This window comes from Lotus japonicus, chromosome 3 (assembly GCF_012489685.1).
Source record: "Lotus japonicus ecotype B-129 chromosome 3, LjGifu_v1.2".
Lineage (NCBI taxonomy): Eukaryota > Viridiplantae > Streptophyta > Magnoliopsida > Fabales > Fabaceae > Lotus > Lotus japonicus.
The window spans coordinates 82400248-82419858 of record NC_080043.1 but is presented as its reverse complement, the minus strand read 5'-3'; the positions used below and the strand labels follow the sequence as shown (position 1 = coordinate 82419858).

At 36.9% G+C, this 19611-nt stretch overlaps 2 protein-coding genes across 5 annotated transcripts; both read right to left on the bottom strand.

The window, feature by feature from the left end:
- Window positions 1-7307: 7307 nt before the first annotated feature.
- On the bottom strand, window positions 7308-16638 carry LOC130746488 (uncharacterized). Of its 4 annotated transcripts, XM_057599124.1 has the most exons (20): window positions 16461-16638; window positions 16214-16321; window positions 15868-15957; window positions 15379-15486; window positions 15150-15287; window positions 14434-14544; window positions 13974-14069; window positions 13773-13904; window positions 13595-13666; window positions 13380-13520; window positions 13208-13294; window positions 12917-13108; window positions 12729-12809; window positions 12157-12595; window positions 11664-12077; window positions 11149-11579; window positions 9827-11044; window positions 8009-9681; window positions 7688-7855; window positions 7308-7598 (listed from the first exon to the last, which is right to left on the bottom strand). In XM_057599124.1, exons 1-18 carry the CDS (start codon window positions 16546-16548, stop codon window positions 8021-8023), a joined length of 5607 nt encoding a protein of 1868 aa, XP_057455107.1. In that variant the 5' UTR covers window positions 16549-16638; the 3' UTR covers window positions 7308-7598; window positions 7688-7855; window positions 8009-8020. The 4 variants fall into 4 exon arrangements, with proteins under 4 accessions (XP_057455107.1, XP_057455104.1, XP_057455105.1 ...); XM_057599121.1 differs by having other exon boundaries at window positions 11149-12077; XM_057599122.1 differs by having other exon boundaries at window positions 7688-7850; window positions 11149-12077.
- A 1547-nt stretch (window positions 16639-18185) lies between these two features.
- On the bottom strand, window positions 18186-19377 carry LOC130746493 (uncharacterized). The gene is made up of 3 exons (XM_057599132.1): window positions 19246-19377; window positions 18680-19159; window positions 18186-18591 (listed from the first exon to the last, which is right to left on the bottom strand). The coding sequence occupies exons 1-3, from the start codon at window positions 19315-19317 to the stop codon at window positions 18322-18324; spliced, it is 822 nt and encodes a 273-aa protein (XP_057455115.1). The 5' UTR covers window positions 19318-19377; the 3' UTR covers window positions 18186-18321.
- Window positions 19378-19611: the final 234 nt, after the last annotated feature.

The following is a 19611-nucleotide window of genomic DNA, read 5'->3' as shown; positions in this document are numbered from 1 at the left end:
TCATTCGAGAGGTACAGTACCCAACTTGGCTCGCCAATGTAGTGATGGTCAAGAAAGCCAATGGGAAGTGGAGAATGTGCACGGATTACACAGGTTTGAACAAAGTGTGTCCCAAAGATTCATATCCTCTTCCCAATGTTGATAAATTGGTGGATGGGGCTTCCGGAAATGAACTTTTAAGTCTCATGGATGCATACTCTGGGTATAATCAAATCATGATGCATCCCTCGGACGAGGAAAGTTCAGCATTCATGACTAATCAGGCGAATTATTGTTACAAAACCATGCCTTTTGGTTTGAAAAATGCGGGAGCTACATACCAACGTCTCATGGATAAAAAAATTTCAAGCCAAGTTGGCAGGAATATGGAGGTATATGTGGATGACATGATCGTTAAGTCCGCCAGGTCTAGTGACCATGGCGATGTTCTTAAGGAAGCATTTGCTCAACTAAGAAAATATCGAATGAAGCTAAATCCCGAGAAATGATCATTTGGGATTCAAGGGGGAAAGTTTCTGGGATTCATGTTAACATCAAGGGGGATAGAAGTAAATCCAGATAAAGGCAAGGCGATCTTGGAAATGAAAAGCCCAACAAGTGTCAAGGAAGTACAACGTTTAACAGGACGCATGGCGGGAGACAAAGCGGCTTCGTTCTTCACTTGTTTGAAAAAGAACTCGAAGTTTCAATGGACCGAGGCATGTGAACAAGCTTTTATCAAATTGAAAGAATCATTAGCAACGCTACCGGTACTATCCAAGCCCACGTCAGGCGTTCCTTTGACGCTCTACTTGGCGGTCACGGATAAAGCGGTCAGTACGGTGTTGCTTCAGGAAGAAGGGAAAAGGCAGAAGGTTGTATATTTTGTGAGTCATACTCTGCAAAGAGCTGAATTGCGATACCAAAAAATTGAAAAGACGGCCTTGGCAATTCTAAAAACAGCGAGGCGCCTTAGGCCATACTTCCAAAGTTTCCAAGTCAGAGTTAAAACTGATGTTCCCTTAAGGCAGGTACTCCAGAAACCCGATTTGTCAGGGCGGTTGGTCAGCTGGTCAGTCAAGTTGTCTGAATATGATATACAGTATGAGCCAAGGGGCCAAGTTACAATCCAAAGTTTGATTGACTTTGTGGCGGAATTAACACCCACAAAAGGCGAGAAAACTAAGGGAGAGTGGGTCCTGTCCGTTGATGGATCCTCCAACGACACGGGAAGCGGGGCAGGAATAACTATTGAAAGCCCGGATAAGATGGTCATCTAGCAATCTTTGAAATTCAAGTTTAAGGCGAGCAACAACCAATCAGAATACGAGGCACTAATCGCCGGATTGAGGCTTGCCATTGAATTAGGCGTCCAGAAATTATTCATTAAAGGCAACTCACAGCTGGTTGTTAAACAAGTAAAAGGCGAATATCAAGTGAAGGACCCACAACTTTCTAAATACCTGGAAGTGGTACATAGATTAATGATGGAGATAGAGAAAATCAGAATAGAACATGTTCCAAGAAGTCAAAATGAAAGGGCTGACGTGCTAGCAAAATTGGCCAGTACGGGGCGATTAGGCAACTATCAAACAGTCATCCAGGAAACCCTTCCTCGCCCCAGTATTGACTTGGTGGAGGTTAAGTTAAAAGCAGTGAAGTCAGTGATTGAAGGCGAGCCTTCATGGATGGAGCCAATCAAGGCTTTCCTCAAAAATCCCCCGAAGGATAATGATCTGAACACAAAAGAAAAGCGTAGGGAGGCAAGTTTTTACACACTGGTAGACGGTGAGCTATATCGACGGGGAATTATGTCTCCTATGCTCAAATGTGTTGACACAAGAGAAGCCTAGGGAATCATGGTGGAAGTTCACGAAGGAGTATGCTCTAGTCATATAGGTGGGCGATCATTGGCAGTAAAGGTATTGAGGGCAGGATTTTACTGGCCGACGATGAAAAATGATTGTCTGGAATACGTCAAGAAGTGTGAAAAATGTCAAGTTTTTTCTGACTTACAAAAAGCCCCGCCTGAAGAGTTAACAACCATGATGGCACCTTGGCCATTTGCTATGTGGGGGACTGACATTTTGGGACCATTCCTAGTAGCAAAGGCACAAATGAAGTATATCATTGTAGCGGTTGATTATTTCACTAAATGGATAGAAGCGGAAGCAGTGGCAACTATTACAGCCGCCAAAGTCAGGAATTTTCTGTGGCGAAGAATTGTGTGCAGGTTTGGGGTCCCCATGGCTTTGGTAATGGACAATGGGGCTCAATTCACAAGCAATGTCACCAGGGAATTTTGTGCGGAGATGGGAATTGAAATGCGATTTGCGTCAGTGGAACATCCACAGACCAATGGACAGGCAGAATCAGCCAACAAGGTTATTCTGAAGGGCTTAAAGAAAAAATTGGATGAGGCGAAAGGTCTTTGGGCGGAGGAGCTACCAGGCGTCCTATGGGCATATAACACGACTGAACAGACAAGCACGAAGGAAACCCCATATCGTCTAACTTATGGAACTGATGCCATGCTCCCTGTGGAAGTTGAAAACCAAAGTTGGTGAGTAACCCGGTTTAATGAGGACGACAATGGGGAGAGTTTGATAGCGAATCTAATCATGCTGCCTGCTGCCTGAGGAACAACGGGAGGCACACTTAAGGAATGAGGCGGGGAAGGTGAAGGTTGCAAGGAAATTCGCAACAAAAGTGGTTCCAAGAACTATGAGGGTAGGAGACTTGGTGCTTCGAAAGAATACTATACCCGACAAGCATAACAAACTTTCGCCCAATTGGGGCGGGCCTTACAGGATAATTGGTGATGTTGGAGGAGGAGCTTATAAATTGGAACAACTTAATGGTCAAAAGATTCCACGAACATGGAACGCCTCACATTTGAAGCAGTATTTTAGCTAAGGGGAACAACAAAAATGAATGAAGCCGCACTCTTTTTCCCTTTCTTTGGAAAGGTTTTTAATGAGGCGGCATATGTAAAGAATGAAGGGACAATTGCTCCCATGTATGGAAAGTAATGAAAAAAATCATTTCAAGAAATTGTTTATTTTTTGATTTATATTACGAATTTATGCGGCGCAAATCGTATCAGGGTATAAAATACCGCGAATAATCCTTTCGGAATAAGAAAGTATCGCCATATAGTATCAAAAGTCTTGGCAATTCTAGTGGCCACTAGAAACCAAGCCTCGTCGAAAAATCGGCTAAGGTATATAAACATAAACGTTAACAAAATTTAGTAAATAACAACTTCAAGGTAACAACATTTAAACTCAAAAGAACTTCATTAAAGATAAGAAAATGGCATGGCCCATACATGTCTTAAACAACAACAAACAAAAGGGCAAAGCAAATCTTGACTTAAACAAAATGAAACAACAAATAAATTTAAGCCAGGTTCTCATTGTTGGCGTTGTTGTCTTGGCTTGCGGCAGCTTGTGGGTCCTTCTCCCCTATCCCCATTCTTGTCCTCGCCATTACCATCTTCGTCATTCCCTTCCTCAGACTCACTTTCAGAATTGAACTGAGGAAGGAGGTCAATATCAACATCATCATCGCTGACCACCTGACCATCCTTGATCTCCTTCAAAAACCCGATACGGGAAAGGTCGAAGCCTGGTTCAACAACACTGATTTGCTCTTTAGCTTGGAGAAAGCCTTGAGCAAATTGAATGGATGCACGCCCTAGAATGGAAGCATTCAGGCGTTCATATTTCTTTTCCATCTTTTGGCACTTAGCCTGAACAGCAGTGTGTTTGACATTAATGGCTTCCTTCAAAGATTTAGTCTTTTGAAGGAGCAGGCCAGAAGTCGCCAAGTCTTCAGTTAACTTAGCACATTTCTCCACGGCAGACTTCAGGTGCTTGTTGGCGGTTTCAGCGTCGACCTTCGCTCGCTCATATGCAGCCTTATAGTCAGCCGCCTTCTTCTCAAGATGATTCTTGGCCGCATGCAAGTCCTTCACATAGTGAGCCATACCCGCCACGGTACTGGCGGCAGAAAGAGCATGGTGAATGACCATGGAAGCAATATTGGGGGGACCTTGACCAGAAATGTCTTTGTGGAGCCTGTTGTCAAAGGTTCGATTCATGAAGTCCAAGCCGTTGAAGTGAGGATCGGACAAGCTTAGCAAAGAGGGGAGAGCCTCGCCTCCAATGGCTGAACTAGAGCCAGCATGGCCAAATGGAGTTGGCGGGCGGTTAATCAGCATATTTGGATCTTCTCGGGGTGGCGGGACATTGTCATGTCCCTTCTTTTTCTCTACCGGTTTACCTTTGGAGGCTAAACCGGATGGATTGAGAGTCGTCTGGTGAAGAGGTTTACCACCAGCAGTTCTTTCAGTGGCGCCTGAAGTTTTTTGGCGCTTAGGATCCCTGAGGTTGTCAGAATCCGAAGTACCTTCGAATTTTTTCTTCTGCTCAGCACCTGCAGCTCTTTCCTCGCCGCCTCAGCAGATTGGGCGAGATACTCTTTCATCTTCAACGGGCTGGCGTCGACCTTGCCTTTACCCATCGTGGCTACACAGGAAAGTATCACAATTAGAAGTGAGGCATGAATAAAAAAGCAAGTTATGTGTGAAGATTATCAACTTACTAAAGAATTGATTTAAAGTGCCAGTTTTCTACGCCTCAATCAACTCATGACCAGAGACAACCGGCAATGAACGAAGATAGTCGGCGACCCCTCGCTCAGAATCGTCTAAGGCGTCATATGAAACAGAGATTTTTCAGCGAGGGTTTTTCGTCCAATAAAAGGGGAAGAGAGGATAATTGCTGGAATCTCGGAACAAATCCTTTATTCCAGGCGACTCAACAATTTTAAAGTATTTTTTCTGCCATACCTTGTAATGGCTCTTGAGGGCAGTAAACCGACTCATTTTCTTTCGGGCTAGAAGAGGGACCCACTTCACGGAAGTAGGTTTCTTAGTAACTGACTTATAGAAAAGAAAGAACAAAGGGTAGGTGGGCGTGAAGCTCAAATGTTCACATAGAATTTCGAAACAACGGATAAAATCCCAGGCGTTGGGCTGGAGTTGGCAAGGCGCCACATTCAGAAAGGATAGAACGTGACATATGAAAGGCGAAAAAGGAAGTTTAATGTTTAAATCGGTGAAAAAATAACCATAAACGAAGAAGAAGTCGAGCGATTCATCTGATGATTCTTTGCGTAAAAGAACACAATCATCCTCGTCGCATGGGAGAACGTTTAGCTGAAGGTCTTTGTTATGAGAAGTGGCTGGATTTACTTTCGTAAACCCTTGGGCAGATATTCGAAGCGAATTAATGCTCCCAATACTACCCCAGATGGAACGCCACATACACTTATCTTCAACCAAATGTACGTTTGTACGCCATTCGAGCGAAGATAAGTCCCCATTGGAGGAAAGCACAGAATCAACAGAGCCGGCTGGTCCGGAATCCTCATGAATGGAAGGCGAGGATTGGATTTCAATAACAGAGAGGGCAGAAATTTCCCCCTCTGTTGAAGGTGATGAAAGTTCTAAGGAGGAAACACTAACACTATGCAGTGACATGCTGGGTAGTTTCATGAAAGTTAAAGGAAGAAGATGAACAGTGTCAAGAAAGTGAAAGAAAATAAAATGAGAAGGAAGGATGTAAAGAACTCACCGGAGGAAGAAATGAGAGATTGGGTAAGGAGAACGTCGGCTAAAGGAGAACACCGCGCAATGACGACGGCCGGAGTAAACGAAGGTTCGCCGGAGTTCAAAGAGGAGAAAGTGAGAGAAGTTCAGAGAAGTTTCAGAGAGTAAAAAAGAGAGTTTCAGAAAGTAAAGGAATGAGAGGTTAAAAGGGGTTTTTATAGGGGAAAAGAGGAGAGAGAATGAATGAGATAGGTAGCGAAGAGTCGTGGGATTTGAAATTCAAAAAGTGTGAGGTGAAAAGGCATAACTCCTCGAGACGCACAAATGGAAACTACATTCATGGCAAATGATGACGAATCCCGGAAAACAAGGATTGTGTGTGTCAGTTGAAAAGACGTGATTCACGGTTATGACAATAGTGACATATCGCTATAAAAGTGGCGGAGTAACAACAAAACATGAAAGTGGAGTGGCGGAGTAACAACAAAACATAAAAGTGGCGACATATCAAGCGATTACGAAGAATGGCGATATAATAACAAAAGCAAAAGGGGGAGTAAAGAACAACCAACATTCACAAATAACTCCACCAAAAATCACTCAGTGAATAGTAAAGGCAAGCGACAAATAACGTATTGAAGACATTTCGACTCAACCTACCTGAGTCTCATGTCTTGGGGGCATGTGGGCTGGGCGGAGCATACAGACTTCCATGCCCGCCCAAAACAAGGAGTCAGCCATGCGAAAGAAGACATCAGCTGGAAGATTCTTCTGGATTTGTCTTATATGCATAGGGATTTGGGCCCTGGTTGTCAGGCCCAAATGTAGGAAAAATGACCAACCCTCTATAAAAGGGAAGGTCATCACCTTGTACTGCTGACTTTTGAACAATTAATGAGAATATTCCCTTTTTATTACATCTTTGCTATTTAGGTGCTTTGCTAGGGTTTGCTTTATATTCCTCTTCTGACGTAAGCTTACCTTAGGACAGAACAGGTTGTTTAAGGTTGTGCACATTGTTTAAGAACTCATTACTATTTGATAAATATTTTGATTGAAATACCCATATTTATAGTTTGTTATTGGGCTCGAATCCCTGCTCTCGCGAATAGAAAAAAACTCCTTAACCAGCCCCCTACTGCTTAGTGTGCTGACCGTGGGACGAGGGATTAGTCTCACGGTTGTCGGCTGTGGGGATACTTTGGTCAAGACTAAAAAAAAAATATTAAGGAGAGAGAAATGTTATTATTGGTTATGTGCATAATGAAAGTTGTGATTGGTGTAAATTGAAAGTGCTAGTTAAGAGATATTATATTAAATAGGGTATATAAGGAAGAAAGAGAAGAAAAAAATGCATTGAATTTGCAAAACAACTTGTATAAATTCTTTTTTTTTTTGAAAGTGGAATATAATACAAATTCTAAAACAACTTATGTTTTGGAAAGGAGGATTGGCGGCGGAAATGGAAATCATACTTAGGATAGACAGGAATATTGTGCCACATATTTTATTTTTTTATTAGATTCATTCCTAATAGGGACTGAATTCTTCTATTTAATATTGTACTAGTGTAGTGGCCCGTGCCATGCACGGGAGATTTTTCACAAAAAAATTAAAATTATTTTTGAACTAATTATGATATATTTATAATGCTTACTTAGCTTCTACCTGGGACATAGCTAATCAATATATATTTAACCATTTATTTTCAAACATCATATAAATATTACAGTTGCGAACAAAATATATTTCAGATCAGAACTTAGGTTATAACAAAATATCTTGAATACAGCATATGACAACCATCTCATATCTAAGAGTGCTAACATCTAAACATAAGTTTTATCATGTCAATTATATTCCAAAAATTAAATAGCTATCTCTTTCATCAGCCACCATTCAAATCACATTTGCAAAAAAATCAACAATTATATCACATCTTTTTGAAGAATGTTGCCAGCATATAAACATATCCCAATTCCAAGCCGTGAGCAACCATGTCCTAAACACAAAAATAACAGTATAATCAACACTCTAAATGATCAATAATATACATTATAACTTTGTAGTTTAAAAATATAGACTACTAACCAACTTGATGAATTTAATGCTTATTACATTCCTTCAAAATGATGAGAGGTCCTTGTGTGTAACAGGCTTTGTATTAGCTAGGAAATTGTGGCCTTCGTTAGCTTCCTTTTCCATGGTGCTTTTTGCATCTGATAGGAACTCCTATACCGGGTCTCTGACCATTCTATTCTATATTTGAATTTAAAAAAAAATAAAATAAAATAATGCATTATAATATAAAGAACAAATTAAAATTTCCAAGAATATAATATAATCAAGTTCATGAATATAATTTTTTTATGAAGTTCAAGAATATTTAGAAATATAGAAATTGGTGTTTACCTGATTAATCAATTATAGAGTATCAAAAACCTCATTGTACACAACATTTTTGGTCGATTTAGACATCTTTCCTTTTTCATCTAAGCTTAAAATCTTCAAACCCTTCTTTGTTTTTACTCTAGACACAGCCACATATAGTTGGCCATGTGTAAAAACTGGTTTAGGAAGAAAGAGACCAACATTCGATAAAGATTGCCCTTGGCTTTTATTTATGGTCATCGCAAAACATAGAGATATTGGAAATTGTCTCCTCTCGAACTTGAATGGAAATTCTGGATCAGAAGGAACTAAACTCATTCTGGGAATAAATACTTTATCACCAACATTTGTTCCTGTTATCACGGTGGCAGCAATAACATTTTTGCCCAATCTATTCACTATTAGCCTTGTACCATTACACAATCCTGATGATTGATCAATATTTCTCAATAGCATAATAGGTACCCCAGCTTTCAACTTCAAGCTATGATTAGGAACACCGGAACATTTAATATCATTTAAGAATTCAGTGGTAAACCATTCACTTCTTATCTCAGAATCTGCATCCGAAGGACATGACGAATCAGAACTAAGATACTCAGTTTCCTCACCTGGAATTGTTGAGAGTACAAACTCGTTAACCATATGCACAGCATCTAAAGTGGGGCACAATATTGCTCTTTCTTCAAAATATTTGAAGTTGTTCATATTATTGTTGATGTCAGGATAAGTATAATTAATCAATTCACGCAATGGGTCCTCGGACTCTAGAATAAGTAATTCTTCTGGAATTGTCACATCATATTCTCCATACTCATTACAATCACTGCACCCATCTCCAATATTAAGAATCCATTTAGCAAATTCTGTTGTCTCAGCCAAATCATCTGAACTTGATGAACTTGAGAGCCTCATATTCTTATTCAACTTTAGAACTTGGCAATGCTTCCAAATATCTGAGGAGTTGATAGTAGCAGATATAATGTCATGTCTGCTGCCCTTTTTAATAACCGGAAGTATTTGCCTGAAATCACCTCCTAGAACAACAACCTTACCTCCAAACGGCTTTCCAGCATTCCCTTTATCCTGGATCGACATCAAATCTCTAAGAGTGCGGTCAAGAGCCTCAAAACAATATCTATTCATCATAGGAGCTTCATCCCAAATAATCAAGCTTGCATGCTGTAAAAGTTTTGCCCGAAGACTTCCTTGCTTGATATTACACGTTGAATATTCATGAGCACCAATAGGTATACAAAATCTGGAATGAGCTGTCCTACCTCCAGGCAATAATAAAGAAGCAATACCACTTGATGCAACGTTAACAACAATTAGATGTTGGCTCCTCAATGCTGCAGACAGTGTATTCCAAACAAATGTTTTTCCAGTACCCCCATAACCATATAGGAAGAAGAATCCACCTGATTCGGAAAAAACTGCGTCCATAATCTGATTGTAGGCATTCCGTTGATCATCATTGAGAGAATTTAACAATGACATGTGCTTCTCTGCTTGCTCTGCTCTATTGTAGTTAAGTTCATCAGCAATAAATTTATTGTCAAATTGAAGCATCTCAGAAATGTCTGGGCAAGGAAAGCATTCAAAATCTTTAAGAGATCTTCCATTGTTTTGAAGCAACTTCTCTATTTCAATTAAAGTGAGGTTTTCAAGCTCCTCATCTTCAATTCGCAATTCTGTAATACATATAACACAGGAAATTGAATCATATTTTATAATTTTATTTACATACTAATAACCTAAATTATAATTTAAGTTTTAATATTAAATATCAACTTACTCATATACAAACTATAATATTTGAATAATAATTAGAAATACCTGGCATACCAAGACGACGTCTCCTTTCATAAAGAAGTCCATCAGATAGCAATTTCCATGTTGATTCCCAAACAATATACGGCTTGCTCAATGTGCTCATAAACAACATATGGGCAAATAGTTTCCTTAGCTGTTGACCAGAACCCAAATCACTTGTCTCCTTAATTGCATTTATATATTCTTTGTCATCTTTCAACAATCCCAAAGCATCACATGCATCTTGATAAGTGTTGTGTAACACACCGTCTACTGTTCTAATGCTTTCAAAACTGGTGCACCCCTTTTGCACAGTAAGGAGAATACGCAAATAAAAAAGCTCTCCACTTTGTGGGGGAATATATCTGAGACGTCCAATAGAGAAACCTTGTTGTCTTAAACGCCATTCCTTTTTCTTGGGGTCGTACACAAACATTGTAGGAAATTCAGCATAAGTTAAGTGACGTCCTTCCGGATGCTCTCTGTTAGCACTAAACCACGACGTGAACATGGTTTCTAACTCTTTATGTCGTGCCACAACTGCATCAATCCGTTCATGATCCATGAAAGTTACACTCTGCTCAGAAGGAAGATGAAAATTACATGTGTATACAGGAGGCCACCTTTCATGTATATCAAATTTAAAGGTTTTCCATATTGCTTCACATGGAGATAGATACCTGCAATCATAATAGTGTTTAATCTCATCCCTAACATTTTCTTTCTTTGAACTCTGATCAGTACCAGCTATCTCAACGGTTACTCTATCAGGACCTTTGTTAACATACTTGAAAAGGTACTTTATGGCATTTGATTTATTGCAGTATTCAACATTAATGTGAGCCTTATACCTCATGAGAAGTGTGGGATTGTACGGCACAACATATGTGTTGTCAATCTCAACATCCTTTTTTATAATGCTTATCCCATTATTTCTCCTTCTATACTTAGGAAAGCCATCATCATCAATTACTGTACGATTCTGAAACTTTTTTGGAAAACGCTTAGAACAAACACCATCTTTCATGCAAGGGGAGTACTTGTTGGCAGCACCACATGGCCCATGAATCATAAAATTTGATACCGCAGCATACAAATTCGGATATAGATCAGGATGAGGTAATTCAGCAGATATCACTCTGTCAATATCATCGGTTGTCTTCAACTTGGCTTCTCCTTTTAACCACAATAAAATATGAGCATGCGGCAAGCCTCGTTTCTGGAACTCAACAGTATACATTCCTATAGAAATATATCAAAAAAATAAGTTTGTTAGAGTTGTAACTGAAATTATATACATGAAATACGTTAAGCTAAATGATAAGACTATTAAAATTGATACATGCCTGCTTCAGCTTCTCCAAATAAATTATTTTTCTTCAAGTCAGTCAAAAACTGATCAAGCTTCATTTTGAAAACTCTAGACAATATATCAGGTCTTTCATCAGGTCGCTGACCTCTAACAGATAAAAAATTACGTATCTCATCCCAAGCAGTATTGCAAGTCATTGTGATAAATAAATCGGGATACCCAAACCTTTTACAAATAGCCATAGCATCTTGACAATTATTAAACATATACCTTGTACCACCTGTGAAAGAAGATGGTAAAATTATTCTTTGACCTGCGCTAGAGGGTTCAATGTCACCTCTATATATAGCATCTTCTAGACCACTAAGTATGTCTGATCTAAAACGATCTTGATTCCTCCTGTAATAAGTCATCCTTTGCGCCTCAATCATTGTGTAGCAGTCAACAATAAACTGCTGAAACAACCTTCCGGCACGCACAATATTTCCATATTCAGTTATTCGTTCCTGTAATCTGAAACAAATGAACTCTAGCATGCTTATTTTAAACCTTTTTCTGTCTGCATCGTTACTAAAGGCCTCACTCACAGGTATTTCATCTTGAAAACCATCCTCGCCATATGGAAATAGCATCGGGTATTGAAGGGGCAAAAATGATACATGATACTCAGGAATTCTAACCAGCTCACCAGATTGTTTTTTCACAATGATATCCCTTCCAGCCTCCAAATTCTCTATGTCTCCTACAATTAACCCTGCCACTTCATCAGACGTGGGCAAATTATATACCCTTGGATCCTTGTTTCTTCTACGAAACAACCTCAGATAAAAGTTTGAACCCTCATTATGGTTGGCAAAGTCTCTAACTCTCCTAAACAATTTTGCTACCGGATTATGAATATCAATCATCTCTGTTAAGTCTTTAACCAGTGAAGGATCCAACACATTTCTGCGTTCATCAGACCTGTTAAAAAATATAAGTAAGATGGTGTTCGCTAAGAATAATAGAAGAATTGAAATACAGAGAAATAACTAAAAATTACCGAAAGTGCCGCATTCTATTGTCAGTTTCATTCTGAGTGTCATATATGTAAAGCTGGGCAAACTTCGGAGGGGCTCCTTCAGGAGGAATCAAACTTCCCATTCTATGGTAGTTCTGCCCATTAAGAATGAAATTTGGAGGACCATTGCCATCATTCAATCCAGTCTGAATTTTGCCCCCTAGTGAAGTGAAAGAGAACAAAGAATTGTATGCCCTGATATTTTCTTTGAAGTTCTTAGATCGTGGGTCAACACCACTTATTAAATTCAGAAGCAATGTAGGAGGCTTAAGCAATATTGGCAAATCAACCTTCCCTCTCATGCAACATATAGAAAATTCCGGATTCAATGGCTGTCTTGATTTCTCTGATCTCTCTTCATACCACATAATAGAGTTGCAGTAACCACATGTATAAGTGGCATCACCAAAGTCCAACAATTCTGCTAAATAGAAAACACATCAATTTTATAATTTAAATATGGTAAGAAATTAAGTAAACAATTAATGTATTTAAGCATACATGTTTCATTTCGTAAGTCATCATGAATTAGTCCTAAAGAATACACATTATACCTTCAACTTCTGCCGATGCATACATTTGTGACACAAATGGTGAAAGATGATGTGATGAGCCTCTTCCATCTGCATGGTTAACTAACCAAGTAGAATCCAAGAAAAATTACATCAAATATAAAAACTATATAAAATGTTACATATTTAAACGAACTATGATAATATAAGTATCCTCTGAAGTCCTTTACCTTCAAACTCCACAGATTCTTCATTTGTATGATGCTGGCCTCCTCTATCACTATCAAAATCAGGTTGATGCCTGGATATGGATTCAAGCACAGATAATGGTTGTGATATATTCTTCCCTCTACGACACTTATTCACTGTCCGCTTGCCACTTGATGTAGATGTCTTTCCAAATGTACCATCAGATAATTCACCTTCAATTATTCATGCAATATATTAATTACCTTAATATTAAATTCGTATATCAATATAATAAAACATCATTACATTATAAATAGTACATGTAACAGTACCTATCATAGAATAGCCAGGCTCAATAGCTCCAATATGATGTGTGGTTGCAGACAGTTGAGTAACCTCTGAAGATGGCGTGTTATACTCTGTAAAAAAAAAAGAATGTGATATTAGATCATTAATTCAACAACACATCTTATTTCAAAACTTTGAAGTGAATTGCTTCAATACCTGGATTCAGGGAATATAATGGAATCTGATTAGAACTTTGATGAGTAATCTTTCTGCCACTTAGATGCAACTCAAGTGCAGGGTTAAATGCAGTTTTTAATTTAGCCTTCCCTTTCATTTTCTGTTGGCCAGATTTGACATCTATAAAATTAAGAAAAAATAAATTAAAGTCTACTTAAAAAATTGTTGGCAAGTTATTTTTATAAAAGACATACCATGACAACTTATGCTGTTGAGCCTTCGAGTTTCTCTTCTAGCTTCAAGTCTACTCATGCGTGCTTGTTTAGCTAATAATATGTAATGAGACAACAAAATTGAGAGTTAACAAATCTTTTACTTTAAAATATGAGAATATAAAACTCCTATATACAACAAAATGAAATTACATGTTACCTTCTGGTAATGGTATAGATAAAATTGTTGAAGGAGTATCAGTAATGGTATTATTATATTTGCTTTGGGTAACAACTTCTGGTTGACATGATAATTGTGCACTACCCATCACATTAGGGATCATTTGATTTTCTGTATAAAATAGTAATTCTATTAATAATGTCCAATACACAAAAAAAATAGAAATTCATTATTAAATACCCTTATCTTGGTTACTAATCGACTTCTTTCCTTTAAGATCTTTCATTCTTCTCTTTCGGTTATCCCCATATGAGTTAGATGATTGTCCCATAATTCCTAGGACATATAAACAGTAGTAAAAAAAAATTTAATCAGAAGAATGAACATGCATAGCTACTACAACTAAAAGAGAGAATTCACTCATTCTAAGTTAGAAAAAAGAAGCCGAGAAATATTCAACGCAATCTAAAATAAAAAGTTTCAAACCACTTAATCCATTGTTACTCACTTCATATAGTTTGTTCCCAAGTGGTTGACTTTAATATAATGTCAATTTTCTTTCTAAAAACAGAAACATATGGGAAAAAGAAGTTTGAAACCAAATAATGCTACTTTTAATTTCTTTGTTAGGAGATATTTTCAAGCAAGGCATAGTGTGGATGAAAAAAAATAAAAGCTTAGTAACACATGCACATTATACCTGAAACAAAGCCTGTCATACAATTTGGACTGCTGAAAAAAGCTCTTTCAGATAAAAGAGATGTAGGAGTGGTGAACTCATGTCCATCAATAGATCTGTCTTGGATGTTAACTGGAAAAAAAATCACATTTTTCATATTCCATAGGAAAAAGTACACCAATGCATCTCACTTTAATTAGATTGAAACAAAGATTAAAATTCAGAATTTGGAGGTGGCTGAGAAATAAAATGAGGGGATTCATATATATTCCTACTTTGAATGGGTGAACAATGCTAAAATATGTTTAGAAGGGCTGTCATAAATGCTGAATTAAATCTCTGCTATCAGTGAAAAAATCTCTGCTATCAGTGTCTCTATTGTTTGAAATCTTGTTTGAATTTAGATATGAACAGAAGCATGACAAAGGAAGTGGACAATTTATTAGATGAAGGCAACATGATGTGGGTTTGCTAGAAGGGAACGTGAACAACTGCTGGATTATGGAACAATAAAGAAAATTGTGTACTAAATCCATTTGATTTAATCCTTCACATTCATGTTCTGCTAGATTTCTCCTAAATCACTTTCTAATTGTATTAACCTTTCTATTCTAACTATCTACCCCTTATTCACCCCATTAATCCAATTTGGCTTTCCAGAAGAAGAAAAAAAGAACAAAAATTTATTATTTCATATAAAATAGTAAAAACCCTAGACATTTATTTTAACATTATACCTTGGATCAACGGAGACAGTGCAATTCTCCTCATACTGCAACCTTGATTCCTTTCTTCTAAACTTTGGTTGAGACTTTCAACCTGGTAAGTAGTGTGCTTATCTTTTTGCCTCTTCATTGCAAGAGGTTTAATATTCTCTATTTCAAAAATACAAAATTGAAACAAACCAATGATTAACCAAAGAAATATTAAACCACTTAAAAAAATTAATAAATCACTTCATCTTACCTTTTCCATAAGGTTCTATCATAATAGGATTTTTCATAGAAAGAGTCACTTGGGTCAAATTCTGTGATTCATTTGTCTGAGTGTTAGTATTTTTTCCTGAACTTGAACCTGATAAAGGAATTCCATCATCAGTGTCTAAATCAAGTTAAAAATAATCATAAATCAGTTAAATAGACAAAACCAAAAAATAATCAAACAATTTGATCTGTCTCTGGTGAGAGTAAAGTGAGGTGTTTGACTTGTATAAGTATAGATCAGAGTTTAAGGGTGATGTGGGGTGGGTTTCAAGGTGCTTAGTTAGCTGTACTTGTTCTGTTTGAAACGATCCTTCCCTGGACTCGTTGTAGTTTTCAATTTTTTCCCTCCCCCTCCTTCTCTTTGTATATTTACTTTGGTTTTGAAGTACACCTAGACCTAGTACTTCCTTAATACATTTGGGTTAGCAAAAAAAAAAAGAGGAGAAAGAATTCATAGAAACACAAAAATTACATGTGTTTGAGTTTTGATTCCACTTTCTCTTGGCTTGAATTGCTGCCAACCTTACTCTGCGATTTTCCCTTGCAGAGGAAGCATCCATATCTGGAGAATACAGAGCAAAATTCCAAGATTGTCAACATGCAACTAATGATTAACCAAAGTAACATAAAACCACTTAAAAAAATTAATAAATTTTCTTGTGTTGGCGGTTGTGACTGCAAAACAGATTTGTCTATTCATATTTTTTATTGTTCACAGTTAGTTTGTTTCTCTTGATGTACTGGTTTGGAGTACACCTAATACTCCTATTCTAATATTTATTACCTTTTGTTGATAAAAAACAAAAACTTCAACATACCTTTTCCATAAGGTTCTATCATAATAGGATTTTTCATAGAGAGAGTCACTTGCGTCAAATTCTGTGATTCATTTGTCTGAGTGTTAGTATTTTTTCCTGAACTTGAACCTGATAAAGGAATTCCATCATCAGTGTGTGCATCAAGTTAAAAATGTTCATAAATCAGTTAAATAGATAAAAACAAAAAATAATCAAACAATAGATACTATTAAAAGAGAGGAATAATTTACAGAAACACAAAAATTACATGGGTTTGAGTTTTGATTCCATTTTCTCTTGGCTTGAATTGATGCCAACCTTACTCTGCGATTTTCCCTTGCAGAGGAAGCATCCATAGCTGGAGAATACAGAGCAAAGAGATTCAAAGATTGTGAACATGCAATGGTGAATTTGTGTATTTCTGGGTAATTAGATAGAGAAATAAAATTCAAAATATTTAATACTTTTTTGAGCTGCAGCAATAAAAGACAAAACCCACTATCTAGATTATGATAACCTATTTAGTCTACTCTAACCTATTTCTTTAAAGTAAAAACTCTGCTAATTGAGTAAAATAGGGGCAAACAACCTATATAGTATGCCATCCCATCCCAATGAGCAAAAAAAGAAAAAAACTCATATATAATAATTTGTGATATTGATTTTATCTAATTATAAACAATAATGAAAATCCAATAAATAAGATTTGTATTTTTGTCAAAACGTAGCTTTTTATATACCTTATTTTTTTGGTGGGTGATTGGAAAAAATATATTTTTTATTTATATAGGAAAGGGAAGACCAAATTTAAATAATAAATTAAGTTAGGACTATATCTTCTTCAAATAAAAGCTATCTACCATTAATCAGATTATATATGGAAGACCAAATTTAAATATAGCTGTCTCGTGATGTGGCTCCAGGGGATGTTGGTTTGGTTTACCCAATTTGAATTTTCTGTTATCTTGCTGTCACTTCATTTGGCCAAGACTTCTATTTCTGTTTTATCTTGTTATGTTTTTCATCTGAAGTATAGGTGCGCCCAGGGACACCGCTTGCTTGTTCCTATCTTTTATTTGAATAAAATTTTACTTTCAATATATTACTTTCAATATATATATATATATATATTTAAACTATCATAATTTTTGTATGCATCCGGATTACTGGCACCTGAATAGATTGATTCTTAAGAGGGTGGACAGGTTTTATCTTTAATGGAAGACCCATTTTAGGGAGGACTGTTGATGGCGATCTTGTTTGGATTATGGAAGGGTGGGAACTGGTTTTTCCACTTGGACATTGTGTTGAATTTCTAAGCTTTTTTTGGCTTCTGATAGCCTTTTCTTAGTTTGTGCTCTTTGGGATCGTCTTCTTAAGTTTAAAGTTCTAAATTTTTTTAAAAAATAACATTAGTGATGAAAATAAAAAGTTGTCTATAATTTTTATATATATATATATTTATATTTAATCCAGTTGTGGTAATTCAATAAATAAATAAAATCAGTTTTGCTAAATTCAATTTTTAGCCCCTTAGGTGGTTTCTTTCATATTTTATTAAATTAATTTTTTTTTTGAAAAGCAATGATCAGAATCTATGTTAATTTTTAAACAATCTCCAACAAAAAAAACTTAATGTGTTTTGACATCTCTAAATCATTTTTTTTGAAATTTGAAAAACAAACCAAAGATATCTTAAAAAACTTTTTTTTTGAAAGAGATATCTTAAACAAAATTAGTCTGTTATGGTAAGATTTTTTTTTAATATGCTTCTGTATTATCCAATTAAGAAATCGAAATTTTGAAAACAATGATCATATTTTCATTGGGTTAGTAGCATCAAAAAATTATCAAGTACTAAATTAATGTAATCTTTTAAGATGAAGATAAATAAAATTTGATATAGATAAGAACTTTTCCAATGGCTAAATAGATTAAACCTGATTCATCCATACATCTCATTGAAAAGTCTGAAGAACACCAACACTTTAAGGTAACCAAAATAAAACAGACGGCAAACATAACTTCCTCATAGAACAAACACAGACTACTTATACATAGTCATAGACACCAACAACATCAACAAACTATCACATATTATAGGAAAACATCCATCCAAGCAATTAGGTTCAGAAAACAGCCCTAAAATATCTTCCAGCCCATCGCCCCTCCACCTTTATAACCCGAATCTGTGCATTTGAAAACTTGAAGACCAAAACATCACCAGCTTGGAACTTGTGGATCTCACAGAATCTCCTCCATCCACTCCCTATCTTTGCACATGGATGCTGTGAAGATGCAATTATATTGCACTGAACCTCATCACCTAAAGGTCCCTTAAGCGTCCATGGAGCCGACCCACAGGTGCGGAGATAAGTAGAGGCGTGCACGGGCAGATTCTGCATGCAAAAACAAAATTAAAACTGGTGAATATGTAGCGGAATTTTTTTATGATAAACAATATTTAAATCTCAATTAAAACCAAACCATCTGAGGTCCAGTAGCTTGATAGTCTGTTAAATGTTGGGTAAATGAACATTCAACTGAAAATGCAGCAGCGAATTGAGGCATGGGTTGAGGACCAGAGACTTGAGGGGCAGGCAGATCTGGTTCAAGAAATTGAAAAGCTTGTGGAGCTGGTAAAGCTGGACCGACAATTGGATCGGGCTGATCAGAAGCCGGTGAAACTTGAACAACAACTCGATGGTAGTCAATCTCACCTCTGCCAATGCCATAAACATTGATGTCAAAGAATGAACCGCCAACATATTTGAGCAGAGCCCACATATCACCATGCACACCATAGAAATTTCGAAGATCAGCCCACCCCTCAGTCAGAACTGCCTTGTTTTGGTCTCTAACATAACGAACACGATGCACATTTTGGCGGGGATCAATCAAATGCCAGTAATCACGCAGCTCATAATTGTGCTTCTTAGCAAAATCTGGATAAATTTCTGTTTCAACCTATTAACATGTAAAAAAATGAATTAGGAAAAATGCAAAGAGGATTGAAGTAAGCTCTACAATATACAAACTGTGGTCACAGATACCTCATATGGATGGCTAGTTACTATCACCCATCCTTTATAGAAACTGAGGGGACGACGGATCAGGCGGTCCATGAGCAGAAGATGAAAGAACAAAATGCATAAAGTATTGGAGAGGCCAAGATTCTTTTGGTTTGGAACTCAATATGGAAATCACACATACACCAACTTACATATATATATATATAGTGCCATGAAGGGGTTGGGTGTGATTTAATAACCACCCAACTACCATTTCTAACACATTTAGGAGATTAAACAAAAAATTAAATGGTGTGCAGCAAAGTTGTCTCACGCATGCCATAGATCATAGAGTAGCTTAGTGAGCTTATTTCTTCTAGATAATTAATAAGAGAATAATATAATTAA